Source organism: Schistocerca gregaria, chromosome 4, assembly GCF_023897955.1.
Source record: "Schistocerca gregaria isolate iqSchGreg1 chromosome 4, iqSchGreg1.2, whole genome shotgun sequence".
Taxonomy (NCBI): domain Eukaryota; kingdom Metazoa; phylum Arthropoda; class Insecta; order Orthoptera; family Acrididae; genus Schistocerca; species Schistocerca gregaria.
Window position 1 is genome coordinate 285,103,408 of NC_064923.1, and position 17,882 is coordinate 285,121,289.

The window sequence follows — 17,882 nt, forward strand, 5'->3', positions numbered from 1 at the left end:
ACTACTCTTGACACAGTACACGCCATTATTCAATATTTTCTATCAGATAACTTCTAATCTGCCGTCCTTACTTTTCAATAGTACTGCATAAGCCGGTTCGAGTCCTCCCTCGGGCACGGGTGTGTGTGTTGTTCTTAGTATAAGGTAGTTTAAGTAGCGTGTAAGTCTAGGGACAGATGAAATGGTTTAAATGTCTTTGAGCACTATGGAACTTAACATCAGAGGTCATCAGTCCCCTAGAACTTAGAACTACTTAAACCTAACTAACCTAAGGGCATCACACACATTCGTGCCCGAAGCCGGATTCGAACCTGCGACTGTAGCGGTTGCGCGGTTCCAAACTAAAGCGCCTAGAATCTCTCGGTCACAGCGGCCGGCTCGGGAACGATGGCCTCAGCAATTTGGTCCCTTAGGAATTCATACACATTTGAACTGCACGAGAGTTTTCAGAGCGTTGAACACATTTTCTGCGTCACAGTTAGGATGACCAGATCTCAAAGAGAAAAAACCGGGACGCTTGTGTTTATACTTGAGTTCATTACTACACATACGCTTACCTTTCTTGTCAGTTACCATGTTACTGCTAAACAAATAATAGTAGATTATGGGTCTATGATGGAGTAGCAGTTGAAAAACCCTTAGCAAGAATATATCTTCATTTTGTGAATTGGGAAGGAACATCTATGAACATTACAGATAGCTGAAATTTTCTTCAGAAATAAAAAAAGACTGATACATACTTTTTCATTCTAATAGCATGGATGTATTTTCTGCAGTGTTTAGTCACCTACTTACTTGGGTACAATTTGTCAACTCTAAAAACTGTGTAATATTACTAGTCAGTAATCAGACCCAAATTATACATTTCATAGTTTAATTTACGATCTCGTTTGAGCGCTGACTCTTAGGGCAAGCATGCGTATATGCCAAACGATATTCAATAAGCATTGCTACTACCCACCGCAACGCCTCCTTTTCCCACGTGGTTACCGTTCCGTTAGGAGAAATGATTTAAGTGATACTCATTTATACCTGCTTTAGTTTTGGTTTTAATTGTAAATAAAGTGGAGGGTCAGCAAGTTCGAGGCGGGGGTAAGTAATATCTGCTTTTCTTTTCAACATACCTCTTACAGTTTCTTTAGGCATAAGACGAGTTCAACAAAATGCTGTAATCCTTATAGGAGGGTATTGTGAAAATATGTATTTCTATAACTTTCAACTTCTAGAAAACATGTTTTTTCACAAATATTTAGTTAAATGAGATACATTTTCGAGGGATTTTGATTCTCGATTAAAAACAGGGACAACTGTGTGTCCCGAAAGATCTTCTCCGGACGCGAGGACATTTATGTGAAATCCAGTACTGTTCTGGCAAAACTGGGACCTCTGGTCAGCCTAGTCACAGTCATCAATAGTGATTAACATTTTTGCACGCAGATGTGAAGTAACAAGAAAAAACACAATTCCAATTACCTGACACATGCACAATTATATAGGCGCTTGAGATTAATCGTCACACCTAACCAAAATGCAGGCATGGCACCGATTTAATTTCACTTCTCTACGGCCTTTTTCTGTTTCTTTCCTTTGGTCCACTTTTTTCTTCGTAGATGAAGTATATCTAATGTGTTAACCATAAATTTTCGAGTTTTTACAAAATTTTTATTATTTATTTCAGAAACCCCTTTTCTTCTGTTACATCATCAACAGTTACAAAGATAAGTATGTGGAGCAGTGAAATTTTAATTTTTGTGGGATAAAAGATTTTAAACTAGTGCATCTCCAGAGTACCTCCGTTTTCAGTGATGAAAATGGTTAATATTAGATTTATGAACAAAAGTAAAGAAACTAGTTCAGTGAAAATGCTATGTAACATTATTTAACTAAGATAAAATATATGATACGTTAGCTTACGAGCTGTGTAGCAAACGGCAACAACTGTTCTAAGAAGAAAATAAATTGAATGATAAACTTGGGTGATAAACTTGGGTGATATGTTCCAAATGAGTGCCTGAACAAAATAATCTTGTGTTTAACGGGTCCTAAATTACACACTAGCAGTGATATGAAGCAGCTAAGTGAAGCACGTGCGATTATACAAAGCAATTTTTTTCCATGAAGCCTATTGAGTAGAGAATGGAAAAGCAGGATGAACGGCTGTAATGTAAAAGCTACAGTGTAGGCCTTGCAGTCCACTTTAAGAACTTCATTTGTGTGAGTTTCAATAATCCGGGCTGGCGATCTTTAAAATTATGCTACAGACAGTAGCAGCTTTAGCGTTATCACCCTGAGATCTTCTAAAGAGCTGAACCCACAGATAATATGTCTCTGGATATTTGCGAAAATTATTAATATTTGTCTGAATGTAGTTTACACGTAAAGCCACAGCCCAATTAGGCATTATTAATGTCAAATAGAACGAAGAACACGATAGAACAGAAAAACAAAGAGCAACAACACAGAAGTTATTCGCCTCAACACGTATGAGCACACACGAACTGAGCGGAGGTTCTCGACAGTAACATCAGTCGTAAAACGGAGAAAAACCTCTGATCTTGTCACTGACTTTGGGTCTGCACGTGAACACTCCGATTCCCTTAACCGGTGGAAGCGGCAGATGTGACCTGCATACCAGACCTGAATCATTCTTATCATCCATAACAAAAGAAGATTCGGTCCAACTGAGACGGAACTTTTAACTTACCGGGGGGCGCACTTGATTCTCACTGAACAAATTTGAGCTTTCGGTGAAAATTAGACAAGTATTGTCTCATCCCGTTCCAGTTTACCAAGTTCGTGTGTGCCGCTTGTAGTAAAATCAGTGTGGTGCGTAGGAAATTAAACTCTATGTCTGATTGATCCAGTTCATGTTTAACAATGAGTTGGAAGAACTGTGAATTCTGAGCTATGCTGGGTGCCGAGGAAAGAAAACAATGTTACTGGACTGTTGTCATTTTGGGTGTGTGATACAAAGGAATATTTAGTATATTTAGTTTTTCTTGAACAGTTTTTTACGTGATTTCAATGGCTACTTCATCACTACCTCACAATATCAGATAAGGATTTCTGTTTAGCTATGGACAGCTAGAAACTTTAGGTAATATAGACTACCAGTGACTCGAAATTCCTGTCAGATTAAAACTGTGATCCGAATGGGGACTCGGATCTGTGACCTTTGTCTTTCACGAACAAGTGATCTACCGACTGAAATATCCAAAAATGACTCACGACTCCCTCTTACAGCTTCATTTCCGCCAGTGTCTCATCTCCTGCATTCCAAACTTCAAAGAAGTTGTAGTACATACTTTGCCAGACTAGAATTCGTGGAAGAAAGGATATTGTGCAGACAAAGGCTTAGCCGCAGCCTGGAGAGTTATATCCAGAATGAATTTTTACTCTGAAGTGAGTGTGTGCTGATTTTATTACTTCCAGCATCCACCATTTCCATTTAAACACGACGACAACTATGCATTTTTCATTTTTCAATTTGTTAACTACGTTCTTGCAGGAGGTTCCCTAGTCTTCTGTTTCCACTAACATCACCCATCTCCAGTAAGAGAAAATGAAGCAAGGCATAACGTTTTGCTTTCCAAGGTTTAACGGCAATATTTTTAAACATATCCCTCACAGACATAAAAATAATGAAATAATTTATTTCGTAAACTTTAAATAATATACTTTCATAAATTAACGATTTTAGCTAAAATAAATAATTACGGCGCTTTATTGGGCAAAAGTGAAGACAGACTCTCAGTGGACACAGGGTGTGAGATAAATGAACATCGCACACGGTGCCAATCCACTCGACTGTCGTACTCCATCATGTCAGCACGATGACTGCTGCGAATCAGGGTTGTGGCTGCTTTGTGACATCGTAGATACCGGTTAGATTCACATAATAGCCATGGTTGTGGATGTGCTCTCAACACAGCTGCAAAAGAAAAACTTCTTGACGACACAGGAAACATGGAGGTCTGCTCGTTGAAACATACGCATCCTGAACAGCGCTCGTGTCTGTTTCTGCATAAGTCAGAGTTTTAACTGTTACCTCATCAATGATCTCAACTTACATCTATCCATATCGGAATCCAAGTCATATTGCTAGAGTTGTAAAACTATCGTAGGCTACCACATATTATCATAAGTAGGCGTAGACTGCGGTAGTTCTCTTTTTTGGTCATTTAATATCGTACCCACATTGCCTGTACGTTGGCTGTGCTGCATACAATTTCAGTGTAGTTCATAATGATCGCTTTCTTTATGTATGCGATCAGTGTCTTACTAGATTCCCCTAAAAACTGGAAGCGGTGAATTGTCTAGAAACTGAATGAGCATATACAGGGTGTTACAAAAACGTACGGCCAAACTTTCAGGAAAGATTCCTCATACACAAAGAAAGAAAATATATTATATGGACATATGTCTGGAAACGCTTACTTTCCATGTTAGAGCTCATTTTATTACTTCTCTTCAAATCACATTAATGGAAGCACACAGCAACAGAACCAGCGTGGCTTCAAACACTTTGTTACAGGAAATGTTCAAAATGTCCTCCGTTAGCGAAGACACATGCATTCACCCTCCGTCGCATGGAATCCCTGATGCCCTGGAGAATGGCGTATTGTATCACAGCCGTCCACAATACGAGCACGAAGAGTCTCTACATTTGGTACCGGGGTTGCGTACACAAGAGCTTTCAAATGCCCCCATAAATGAAAGTCAAGAGGGTTGAGGTCAGGAGAGCGTGGAGGTCATGGGATTGGTCCGCCTCTACCAATCCATCGGTCACCGAATCTGTTGTTGAGAAGCGTACGAACACTTCGACTGAAATGTGCAGGAGCTCCATCGTGCATGAACCATATGTTGTGTCATACTTGTAAAGGCACATGTTGTAGCAGCACAGGTAGAGTATCCCGTATGAAATCATGATAACGTGCTCCATTGAGCGTAGGTGGAGGAACATGGGGCCCAGTCAAGACATCACCAACAGTGCCTGCCAAAACGTTCACAGAAAATCTGTGTTGATGACGTGATTGCACAATTAGGTGCGGATTCTCGTCAGCCCACACATGTTGATAGTGAAAATTTACAATTTGATCGCGTTGGAATGACGAAACTAAAATGAACTCTAACATGGAAATTAAGCATTTCCGGACACATGTCCACATAACATCTTTTCTTTATTTGTGTGTGAGGAATGTTTCCTGAAAGTTTGGCGGTACCTTTTTGTAACACCCTGTATAAAGGACTAGGTAAACTATGGAACATTTTTGTTCTACAGTTATCCCCCTGTCTGTTAATTCAGAGTAAACAGTATTTCCGGTACATTGAAATTTTAGATATTTGATTCAAGTTTTATTCGAATATTGTTTACTTGTAACGTGAAAAGTGGGATGTTGTAATAAAAACAAAGAAAATAATATAGATTTATCATATAGCGCTAGAAAACACAATTTCCTCAACAAAAAGGTAAATTAAAACATAGCAAAATAAAAATATATCATGTTGGTTCATTTAAACTGCACTTACCTCTCCCGTTATTGGTTTTGTTACGTAAAAGGGCAGAAGTTACGCGGTCAACTAATTTTTACTGCTTACAGAACGCAATTTATATTGAATGCGGATATATAATACACAGAGGATAATGTGCGGGTCTAATTATGTGCAGAACAAATAAATAAACAAACAAAAATACAAACCGACGTCGTAGGTTCCCATTTTCTCTCTTACACACTAATCTATGCTTCTTTTTCTGCCAGTTCTATCAATAATAACGGTAATTCAATCATCTACTACGTCATTTATGTAATATACCAAAATTACCGAACCGTAGTTTTGGTAGAGTGCAAATCAACACACTGATGAGCCAGAATATTATGATCACCTGCTTAATAGCTTGTCTGTCCATCTTTGGTTTGAAATACATAATTGATTCTGTGTATCAGGGATCCGATAGTTTGTCACTAGGTTCGTAGAGGTTTGTGGCAATTGATGTCTACGGAGAGGTCATGTAATTCGGGATTTGTATACGCGGTGATGACGTCCCAAAAACGATCCAGATGTGTTGAGTAGGATGTACATCAGGCGAATTTGGTCGCTGGGACATCAACGTGACTTCATGTTAATACCTCTCAAACCACTGTAGCCCGTTTCTGGTTCCTAGACAAGGACATTTATACAGCTGAAAGATGACATCGCCGTCGGGGAAGATATCAAGCATAAAGGGGTGCAGATGGTTCGCAGCTGTCAGCATGTATGTCTTCGATCATTACCACAGGTGCCATGCAAGAGCAGGAGAATATCTGCCATAGCTAATACCGCTCCCACCACGCTTCGTCCATGGCGCGCTGCACGTTTCGAGCCTCCGTGCACCTCGATAACGCGATTCGTGGAGACGACCATTGACCTACTGTTGCAAAAATGTCATTCAGCCGAAGAGCCGATACGTTTTCACTGATCAACGGTCGAATCCTGATGATGCCCATTGCAATCGTAATTGACGGTGTCGATGGGGCAACACGTGTACACGTAGTATTGGTTCCATCTTCATTAATGTATGATGAACTGTGCGCTCCGAAACACTTGTGCGTGCACCAGCGTTGTACTGTTTCTGCAGAGATGCCACAGATCACCATCTACCCTACTTTACAGAGCAGTCAAGCCTCTGAACCGCACGTTCTGTGGAGAGTCACGGACGTCCAATCATTTAACGCCTAGTGGTATTTTCACTGTCCTTCCACCTATTACCCTAGATGCTTATAATAGCACATGAATGTTCAACCATCCTTGCCGTTTTCGAGACACCCGTCCACAGGCTGCGCCTAATAAAAATCTGCCCTGTGTCAGTATCGCTTTTCCCATTGGATTTCTCCATTTTCATAACATATTTCCGCTACAGCGCTCTCCCGTCCGTGTCTGCTCTGTTTACGTACTTTTGTGACTGCGCCGCGTGCAAGCAACACAACCAGGCGGCATTTAACATCACGGTGGGCAGTGCTCGTAATGTTTTGACTTATCAGCGTATTACCCTTAATATGTCGAAAGTGTTTCAGTAAATCAAAGACGCATTTACTGGAACAGAAGCTACATTTCTGTTTCATTGGAATGAAATACCTTTTAATGGCTTTCAGTATCCAATGAAAGGCACTGTGTTCGCCAGACAGAGACAGGGCGCCTCTCTGGTTGGCCAGCCTCCGAGGGTTGGAGGGGGGGGGGGGGGGCGGGGGGGTCACAACATTGTTGTGGTCAGACGCCATGGGCGGTGCGAACAACACAGACTCTGTTATGCTTCAGCCTTACATCACGCAAATAGTTCCCAAGTGACCAAGTGAACACTGCCAACCGCAGATCGATGTGGGTCCACGGCTCGGCTCAACCAGGCGTCTTAACAATTAGTTCGACAGTATCAGTTGCCGCCTGGAAGAACCCAACTGCACATTCTACTAGTTGCTCACTATTCACTGGATTCATTACTAGACTAGAGTTGGCAGACAGATCAGTACAAGTCAAAATAAATGTTGCCACACATCATTATCGTACTAAAGTATGGTATTTCTATTAAGGAATTGTTAAAAATTGATCATGATCTGTACTGCCAACATTCTTTTCGTAGCTGTTGCCTGATCGTATTTGGCCCTGCAACAAGGCTGTATGGCTGCTGTATGCAAGCAAGCGAACTCCTTAACAGAAATAGGGGCTTATTCCTGGTACTTAATTATTCTGGACGACAAGATTGCAGTGTACAATAGTCTCCTTGTTTATAGAGAACAGATTCGTAAAAACAAAGAAAGATATATAAATATGCTAACTGCAGCGACAAAGTGTGATGATAGAGATCTGTTTGAAGGCTCATTACTAGTGGCCAGAGCAGTGTCGAGTGCAGTAACAACAACGCAGTGAAAATGAAATATCGTGTGGCTAGGGCCTCCTGACGGGTAGACCCATCGTCTGCTGCAGGTCTTTTTCGTTGCGCTACTTCGGCGACTTGCGCGTCGATAGGAATGATATGATAATGAGGACAACACGACACCCAGTGCCTGAGCGGAGAAAAACTCTGACTCCACCCGCACCCCTTTGCATGGCATTCTGTCGTGATGACAACTTTTTTTTTTAACTCTCATTTTGTTCGTTGCATTTATTCGGGGTAGATGTCCCATGACACCCACTGAAGTTCTCTATTGATCCATTCACTCAGTTTTTTATTACAGAGGGCAGCTAATCCTCTGACCAAACATGCTAAGCTATTGTGTCGGCGCCACTCATCTAGTGAGACAGACAACAACGTAGTGTAATGCAGAGTAAACTTTTAGACAGGAGATCTGAATGAGATTTTCACTATGCAGCGGTGTGTGCGCTGGTAGCAAACTTCCTGGCTGATTAAAACTGTGTGCCGGATCGAGACTCGAACTCGAGACCTTTGCCTTTCGCGAGCAAGTGCTCTACCATCTGAGGTACCCAAGCATGATTGACGCCACATCCTCACAGCTTTAATTCCACCAGTATGTCGTCTCCTACTTTCCACACTTCACTGAAGCTCTCCTGCGAACCTTGCAGAAAAAACTTATGTTTTTGAAAAAATATTTAAAAAACAGGCAACAAGAAATGTAAAAACAGATAATAATAAGGAATTTGCAGAATTGATGAAAAAATATAATATTAATCACTACCCAACTTTTACAGAATTAAAAGCATCTGTCATAGAAACATTTAACTGGACATTCAATGAAAAAATGTGGAAAAAATTTGCTCTACAAGGTAATTATAAATGCTTAGATTTAGTTTCTAAATACTGCAAAACAAACAGTAATAAAAATGAATCCAATAGAAGTTAATGAAAAAATAATGAGCAGCCATCACGGTATCTCAGGACAAAGCATAATTTAAAATGGAAGATTAAGTTGGGATTAATAAAATTAAAAGAATTTTTGAAAAAGGATACATAGCTAGTTGGTTAACAGAAATGTTTGAAGTTGATGTAATTCATTCTATTCTAGATACATATTAATTGGAAGATGTCAAAGCAAATTTTTTGAGTAAGAACTACAGAAAATAAAATATCCTGATGAATAACTTGTTGAAACAGTTTTGAAAAAGAAAGATGATAAACTGTTTGTTAAAAGTTTGGGATTTGATAATACAGTAATAGTTACATAAATAAAATACAATAATTTTATAAAAGAATTCTTATGTCTTGCAAAACTTGTTTTCAGTATATCCATAAGTTAATGCAAATTCATTTCTGTAAAAATTAATATTTTCTTTCAATTCCTGTTTCATTTTAATGTACAAGTTGATCGAGTAAGAATTATATTCTGTTATTATTATATCTTCACCATTTCAAAGTGTGTCTAGAGCTACATACTCATATTCATAATCAATAGTTGTAGAATAACAAACAAATTTCTCTAATTAATATCTTTAGTTGGTAAAGTTACATGTGTTTGAAATTCAGTTATTTGTTTTACAAGCACTTCCTTTTGTCATTTTAAGTTTCTGATCACAACATAGCCATTTCTTTAACAGTTTCTAAGGCTTCAATTTGTTCTTGTAAGTTTTCAATTGTTCATTGTAGTTTATATTGTCTGTGCCTGAAGTGATTAATGTTGTTTTAGAGAAGCATTAATGATATTTCAGGACACACACAACCTTTAAATATAAGAACTTTCAGCATTGCAGCGCTTCAGCAATCGTAATTATCTAAATAAATTATTAATAATCCGCCTCGATTGCGAAAATTCCCGGTGTTTACCCAGGTTTCAACGTGGATAACCACGCCTTCTTCAGAACAAAATTAAAAAAAAATTTGGCAAGTTGTTTTTTATTTTGTTCTGAAGAAGGCGTGGTTATCCACGTTGAAACCTGGGTAAACACTGGGAATTTTCGCAATCGCGGCGGATTATTCATCATTTATTTAACCTTTAAATAAATGGTGAGTTAAGTGAGAAGACTCTGAACTTTATCAATAAACCTATAAGTGGTGCAAGAGATGTAAATACTGACTATAGAAACAGTATGTAGAAACAACAAAAATATAAAATGGTATTACAAATATGCAACCATAAGCGTGTTCCATATAAAAATGGCAGCATTTCGGCAAAAGTATATTGACATATGGTTTCATGAGGATAACAATATTTAAAATACAAAAAAAAATCAAAGTTGTGAAATATGTTGTCACTATTGTTCAAAACACCTACATGGAAAAGGCAAAGTGATAGGTGGTGCGTTTTTACAGATATGGGAAATGATCCAGAGGAAATACATATAGATGACAAATAGTTGTGGTACTTGGAGACCGATGGGAACATGCCATAAGCTAAATTAAGTCTATCTAAAGTTCTAGTTCATGAAATTGGTCATCATTAGATCTAGAACACCGTTCTGTTTATGGGGAAATAATGTATTCTTGACACAATGGTACAAAATTAAAATTTACTCAAGATAGTATTAATGCTATTCACAGCTTGTACGCTGCGGCAACATCAACACAATAAATTACACTAAAAACTGTACCAGACTGTACAGACTGAATGATGAAAGCATTTTGATCATTTACTATTTATGGACAAATGTTGATATATTTTTATCAGAAGTGGATGTCGATATGTTAATATGTGAAATCATAATTAATAACTAATTGGTTACCATTTTTACTTCAAGATTTACAAAAAATAGATGGGTGTATAAAAGATGTTGTGGTGAAGTTGTGTTATTTGTTGAGGATATGACACATATAAATTACAATAAATTTGAGGATATCCCCAATTTCAGGATACCTAGTATAGGATTAAGTAAAAAATTATTTATTAAATGGTGTCGCCAACACTTACAATAGGTGAACACTTTTATTCTTTAATGAACTGTCCTATGTGGAGCTAGATTAGTGCGATTTTAAATGTAAAACACAAAGAGTTAAAACTTGAAAATTTCCAGGAATGCCTATTGTAATGAATTCTGCCTTGAGTGCTTCGATGGAATGTTATATTTTTCAAGACTGATATCTTGCCGTTGGTGGGGAGGTTTGCGTGCCCCAACGATACAGATAGCCTACCGTAGATGCAACCACAATGGAGGAGTATCTGTTGAGAGGCCAGACAAACGTGTGGTTCCTGAGGAGGGGCAGCATCCTTTTCAGTGGTTGCACGGGCAACAGTCTGGATGATTGATCTGGCTTTGTAACATTAACCAATACGGCCTTACTGTTGCGATTCTGCGAACAGCTGAAAGAAAGGGGAAACTACAGCCTTAACTTTTCCCGAGGGCATGCAGCTTTACTGTATGGTTAAATGATGATGGTGTCCTCTTGGGTAAAATATTCCGGAGGTAAAATAGTCCCTCATTCGGATCTCCGGGCGGGCACTATTCATCAAGAGGACATGGTTATCAGGAGAAACAAAACTGGCATTCTACGGATTGGAGCATGGAATGTCAGATCCCTTAATCGGACAGGTAGGTTAGAAAATTTAAAAAGGGAAATGGATAGGTTAAAGTTAGATATAGTGGGTATTAGTGAAGTTGAGTGGCAGGAGGAACAAGACTTCTGGTCAGGTGAATACAGGGTTATAAATACAAAATCAAATAGAGGTAATGCAGGAGTAGGTTTAATAATGAATAAAAAATAGGAGTGCGGGTAAGCTACTACAAACAGCATAGTTAACATATTATAGTGATCAAGATAGACATGAAGCCCATGCCTACTACAGTAGTACAAGTTTATATGCCAACTAGCTCTGCAGATGAAGAAGAAATTGATGAAATGTATGATGAGATAAAAGAAATCATTCAGGTAGTGAAGGGAGACGCCAATTTAATAGTCATGGGTGATTGGAATTCGACAGTAGGAAAAGGGAGAGAAGGAAATATCGTAGGTGAATATGGATTGGGGCCAAGAAATGAAAGAGGAAGCTGTCTGTTAGAATTTTGCACAGAGCATAATTTGATCATAGCTAACACTTGGTTCAAGAATCATAAAGGAAAATTGTGTACATGGAAGAATCCTGGAGATACTAAAAGGTATCAGATAGATTATATAATGGTAAGACAGAGATTTAGGAACTAGGTTTTAAATTGTAAGACATTTCCAGGGGCAGATGTGGACTCTGACCACAATCTATTGGTTATGAACTGTAGATTAAAACTGAAGAAACTACAAAAAGATGCTAATTTAAGGTGATGGGACCTGGATGAACTGAAAGAACCAGAGGTTGTAGAGAGTTTCAGTGAGAGCATAAGGGAGCAATTGACAGGAATGGAGGAAAGAAATACAGTAGAAGACGAATGGATAGCTCTGAGGGATGAAGTAGTGAAGGCAGCAGAGGATCAAGTAGGTAAAAAGACGAGGGTTAGTAGAAATCCTTGGGTAACAGAAGAAATATTGAAAATATAAAAATACAGTAAATGAAGCAGGCAAAAAGGAATACAAATGTCTCAAAAATAAGATCGACAGGGAGTGCAAAATGGCTAAGCAGGGATGACTAGAGGACAAATGTAAGGATGTGGAGGCTTATCTCACTAGTGGTAGGATGGATACAGCCTACAGGAAAATTAAAGAGACCGTTGGGGAAAAGAGCTCTGATGGAAACTCAGTTCTAAGCAAAGAAGGGAAAGCAGAAAGGTGGAAGGAGTATATAGAGGGTCTATACAAGGGCGCTGTACTTGAGGACATTATTATGGAAATGGAGGAGGATGTAGATGAAGATGAAATGGGAGATACGATACTGCGTGAAGAGTTTGACAGAGCACTGAAAGACGTGATTCGAAACAAGGCCCTGGGAGTAGACAACATTCCATTAGAACTACTGACAGCCCTGGGAGAGCCACTCCTGACAAAACTCTACCATCTGGTGAGCAAGATGTATGAGACAGGCGAAATACCCTCAGACTTCAAGAAGAATATAATAATTCCAATCCCAAAGAAAGCAGGTGTTGACAGATGTGAAAATTACCGAACTATCAGTTTAATAAGTCACAGCTGCAAAATACTAACACGAATTATTTACAGGCGAATGGAAAAACTTATAGAAACCGACCTCAGTGGTCTATAAAATGAGAATTATACTCAGTAAATAAAAATGTGGATAGGACCACAAAATATAAAAATGTATTTGTCTTAATCAAAAACCTGACGGTTTTTAATTTCCTGTAGAGGCTGATAGATAAGAAAAAGAATATATTTAATTTAACTCTTAATATTTATTCAGTTGATGGAAAAATATCAAATGTATCCCTTGAAATAACAAAACGAAAAAGAGAAAACAGGTTAATGTACTTTTTTTAAAAAGAGAGGTAATTCACACTACAGTTTTATCAGAAATTTATGTAACCTTATTTTGAGTCAAATTACAAAACATGTAGAAGTAAAATTTATTTGTGATACGTATTTGCCCCACTTCAATTTTAATGAAAAACTATTGAATGTATGAAAAATGGTTTTAAGAAATTGTAAGAACGTATTCTGAAATGGAAGAAATGAGATGATTGGTGTCTGAAGAACAAACAAGACATCAAGATCTGACATATGCTCATAATATAGATATCATCATCCAAAAATTAATAAAAATGTCGGTCATATGATCATTTGACTGGAAAATCTATAGATCTGTTATGTTTTAATTGTAATATAACCTCAAAATATTCAAGTTTTTCTACCAATTTATTTACATAACCTCTGAGGATATGTTTCTGATTTGTTTGACAAAGAACTTGGTTGTGATAGAAAGAATATCGATTTAAAAACAAATAATGAAGACAGATACATTAGCTTTGGAAAGAAGACAGAAAATTTGAATGAGGTTTATTGAGATGTGTAAATTTATATCTACTACCCTTGAAAAACTTTTATTAAATTTTAAAAGAAATAAATGAAAAATATTTTTAAAAAAATTTCCAGAAATTCTATTCAATCTAGTATTCAAGAGAGGCGTCCCTCAAGTCCACCCAGCTAGCTACACAATCTAACATCCTTCTTCCTGAGTGGGAAGGCATGCAGGCCCCCAGCAAGAATCTGCCCAGCAGATTAGTGTCGAGGTCCAGTGTACAGGCAAGCCTGTGAATGGTTTGTAAGGTGGTTTTCCATCTACCTCAGCAAATGCAGGCTGGTTCCTTTTATTCCGCCTCAATTACGCTATGTTGGCAATTGCTGCACATGCATTGTCTCCACATATGTGTACACCATAATTACTCTACCACACAAACATATGGGGTTATACTCATCTGGTATGATACTTCCTGGAATGGGGGGGGGGGAGCACATGGGGCTGAATAGCACAATAACCCTGGGTTTAGTGTTGGGCAACAGCGAGGTAGGTGGACTGCTGTGGCCTGTTGCGGGATTGTGAACCACTGAGGGCTATGGTGGAAGAAAGCCTCTCCATCGTTTCTAGGTCCCTGGTTTAATACACAATATACAACACAAGGTGTCTGTCAATATGATTACATGAATAGTTGAACAAAATTTGAAGGAACACAGAGTCCACCAAGAGCAAAATTAGTAGGGAAAAAATTTAATATAAAAAATCTTGCTGAATATCATGATCTATATGATAAAACTGTTGTTTTGTTATTGGATGATGTACCTGAAATTTTTTAAAAAGGTATATAAGACCATATAACTAGGTCCATCTTGGCATTATACAGCACAAGGTTTATCTTTTGATGTGATGTTAAAAATGAAACATCGACCACTCCAATTACTACACAATTGTGATATGATTTTAATGGTTTAAACGATATAAGAGGTAGTACATCCAAATCTTGTAAACCGTATGTTACAGCAAATAATAATTATATGAAAGATCATGTTGTAAAAATATATAAAATTATTTAGCATATTAAATGCAAATAATTCATATGGTCATGCCATGAGTCAATATTTACCATATGGTTGACTTGAATGGGATGAACTAAATATTTTCGATTTTACAAATATCCATCCAAAAGCATATATATATATATATTTGAAGTAAATCTAGAAAAACCAAAAGAACTGTATGAGTTGGATAAAGTTTTACCACCAGGTCATGAAAATACTACTCTGGAGGACAAGCATAATTATGTAGTTGTCTACAGAAATCTTAAACAGTATCTGCCTCTAGGACTGAAGATAACCAAAATACATAGAGTTTTAAAATTTAAACAGTCTGATTGTTTAAATAAATATTCAGATTTTAACACAGCTATGAGGATGGAAGCAAAGAATGATTTCGAAAAACGTTTGTGTAAGTTAGTAAATAATTCTAGTTTCAGTTAGGTAATAGAGAACTTAAGAAATAGAGTAGATATAAAATTGGTTTCAGATGGAGATAAGTGTAAAAACCTTGTAGCAAAGTGAAACTTCAAAGAACAACAATATTTAATGATAATCTTTCTGCCATCCAAATGAATAACAGGAATTGTATTTAAGAAGACAGTTTATATTGCAATGAGTGTACTTGATTTATCTAAATACCTAATATATGATTTTCACTATAATGTTCTGAAACAAAATACAGAGAAAATATGTAACTTTTCTATATATATATATATATATATATATATATATATATATATATATATATATATATATATATATTGATGTACAGGTATATTGTACTGACAAGATTTTTATGAAGATCTGAAATCCATGACTTACAAATTTGATTCTAGTAACTTTCCACCACATAATATACATAGTATTCCCAAAGTAAACATGAATGTTTTCGATAAATGAACGTTAAATGTAATTGGCAAACAAAGCAGCAGTTTTGTGGTTTAAGGGCAAAAAAGAGAAAAAATATAAAGAAGTTAAGAAAAGTGTTGATGAACATAAAATATGTATAGAAGATTATAAAGATTGTTTGTTTCAGAACAGAAGCAACACAACACTGTGAATTTAATATTAAGCTTTAAACATGAAATTTATTCACTCAAAGTAAATAAAAAAGGTACTTAGGCCATATGACAATAAATAATATATTTTAGAAAATAGAATTGGTACATTGTCATATGGACATTATCTGTTCAAATAATTTCATAAATTTTGAGTGTGTGGTTTAAATTTTATATTAACCCTTTCAGACCTAGTGGCCACTATTGTGTACATAAAGTTTGTTCACTAATATTTCACTGGCAAGAAATGTCAGGTGCATCAAAACTCACTGTGCACATTTGTGTAGGTTTATTTTAGCCATGCTCCAGCATCTGCTGCTCTCTTGTGAGCAGTCTGTGAACTACATAGTAAAATATACTCTCTGGTGTTGTCTCTCTGTGGGAAGCCATTACTCGTTGACGTTATTGCTGTAATAGTCACATTGTGGGTTTTGTTAATGAATGTTTTGTGTGGTTTCCTTCTTTTGGAAACATTATACATTCCTTCGACGAATTTTCAGCAATTTCATTCAGTTCGTATTTGTGTACAACAAGTCTTTAATGGTGTAAAATAGAAAACGTAACCTAAAATTTGTCTCAGATGTATTTGCATGGCGATGGTAGTTTTGTGTGGTATTTTTTTCAGTAATTTCAGTACCAGCAGCAAGAAGGAGAGTAACTGACCAGTACAAATGATTTTATTTTATATTTCTGGCATTCTCTTACAAATGCAGATAAGAAATTTCTTTCTGTGGAGAAAGTTTGGGACTTGATTATGGACATAATTGAAAATGCTGACGTTTCTGACATTAGTTTGAGTGGAGATGAGGATGACAGTGTACCACTAATTGAAAGGCAAGCTCCACAGATAGCGAAATGTGTTGGAGAAGATAAAGTGGCCGTGAATGATACGTGTAGAAACACCATATCTGAAGATGAATATGACGCAGATGTGGTGGATGCTGAAATGAACTTTTTATGAAATGAAAACAACTCAGAATTGAATAACCTGTGTGACAACATAATGGTGACACCTAATGAATCCATAAAATGGAAATGCAAGCCTCTAAGTACCATGGCAGAATCATACAAAGCTCCAAATTTTGAAGAATCTTTCTTGTGTTCTCCAATACAATTCTTAAAAAGATATATACCAGATGATTTGTTCACTAGCATGGCAGCACATACTAATGTTTATGCATTACAACAAAGCAAATCCTCATTCAAGCAGACAACAACTCAAGAACTATAGGTGCTATTTGGTTTGCATATACTGACTAGCGCTTTGAAATTTCCCAGATTACGAATGTATTGGGATACAAGCCTGAAGGTAAATGTGTTTTGGGAAAACATATCACGAGATAGATTTTTAGAATTACGAACAAATTTACACTTGGTGAACAAACTGGAGAAGCCACCTGAAAATAAAGATAAATTTTTCAAAGTCAGGCCAGTTTACACAGCCATTCGAAAACGCTGCAGTGAACTTCCTATAGAAGAGAATGTATGTGTGGACGAAGGAATAGTAAAAAAATTGCATTAGGTCCTGCTGTTGTTTTGGGATTTTCTGTTCCACTCTCAAAAGTTAAAGGTCTTAAACTATACTTTGACAACTTCTTTTTATCTTATCATCTGTTTCAAGTTCTGAAATCTCAAGGCATCAATGCAGCAGGTACTGTCCATCAAAACAGATTTGGAAAGAACTTGTATTTTTCAAGTGATAAAACAATAATGAAACAAACCAGAGGTTACTGTGAAGAAATCACTAGTGCTGATGACATTACCATGTGTAAGTGTTTAGACAATAGGCCACTTGTATTGTGTTCTAACTTTGTTGGTAAAGGCTCAGTGGATGAAGTTGAGCGTTGGGACAAAAAGCACCATAAATATGTGAAAGTAGAAAGACCTGAAATAGTGAGAAGATATAAACATGCAATGGGTAGTGTGGATCTATTTGATCAATTGATAAGCTACTACAGAGTTTTCATCAGATCTCGAAAATGGCCTTTGCGTATGATTTTTCATGCTGTTGACTTTGC

The 17,882-nt window shown here is 37.1% G+C and overlaps 1 protein-coding gene across 1 annotated transcript in view; it reads right to left on the reverse strand.

Annotated features, from left to right (window-relative positions):
* Positions 1 to 3,633: 3,633 nt before the first annotated feature.
* Positions 3,634 to 17,882, reverse strand: part of LOC126267188 (uncharacterized) — a 75,969-nt gene continuing 61,720 nt past the window's right edge. The window contains exon 5 of the mRNA XM_049972156.1: positions 3,634 to 3,931. Coding sequence (XP_049828113.1) covers positions 3,892 to 3,931 — 40 coding nt within the window. The 3' untranslated portion in view covers positions 3,634 to 3,891. The remainder of the gene's footprint in view (positions 3,932 to 17,882) is intronic.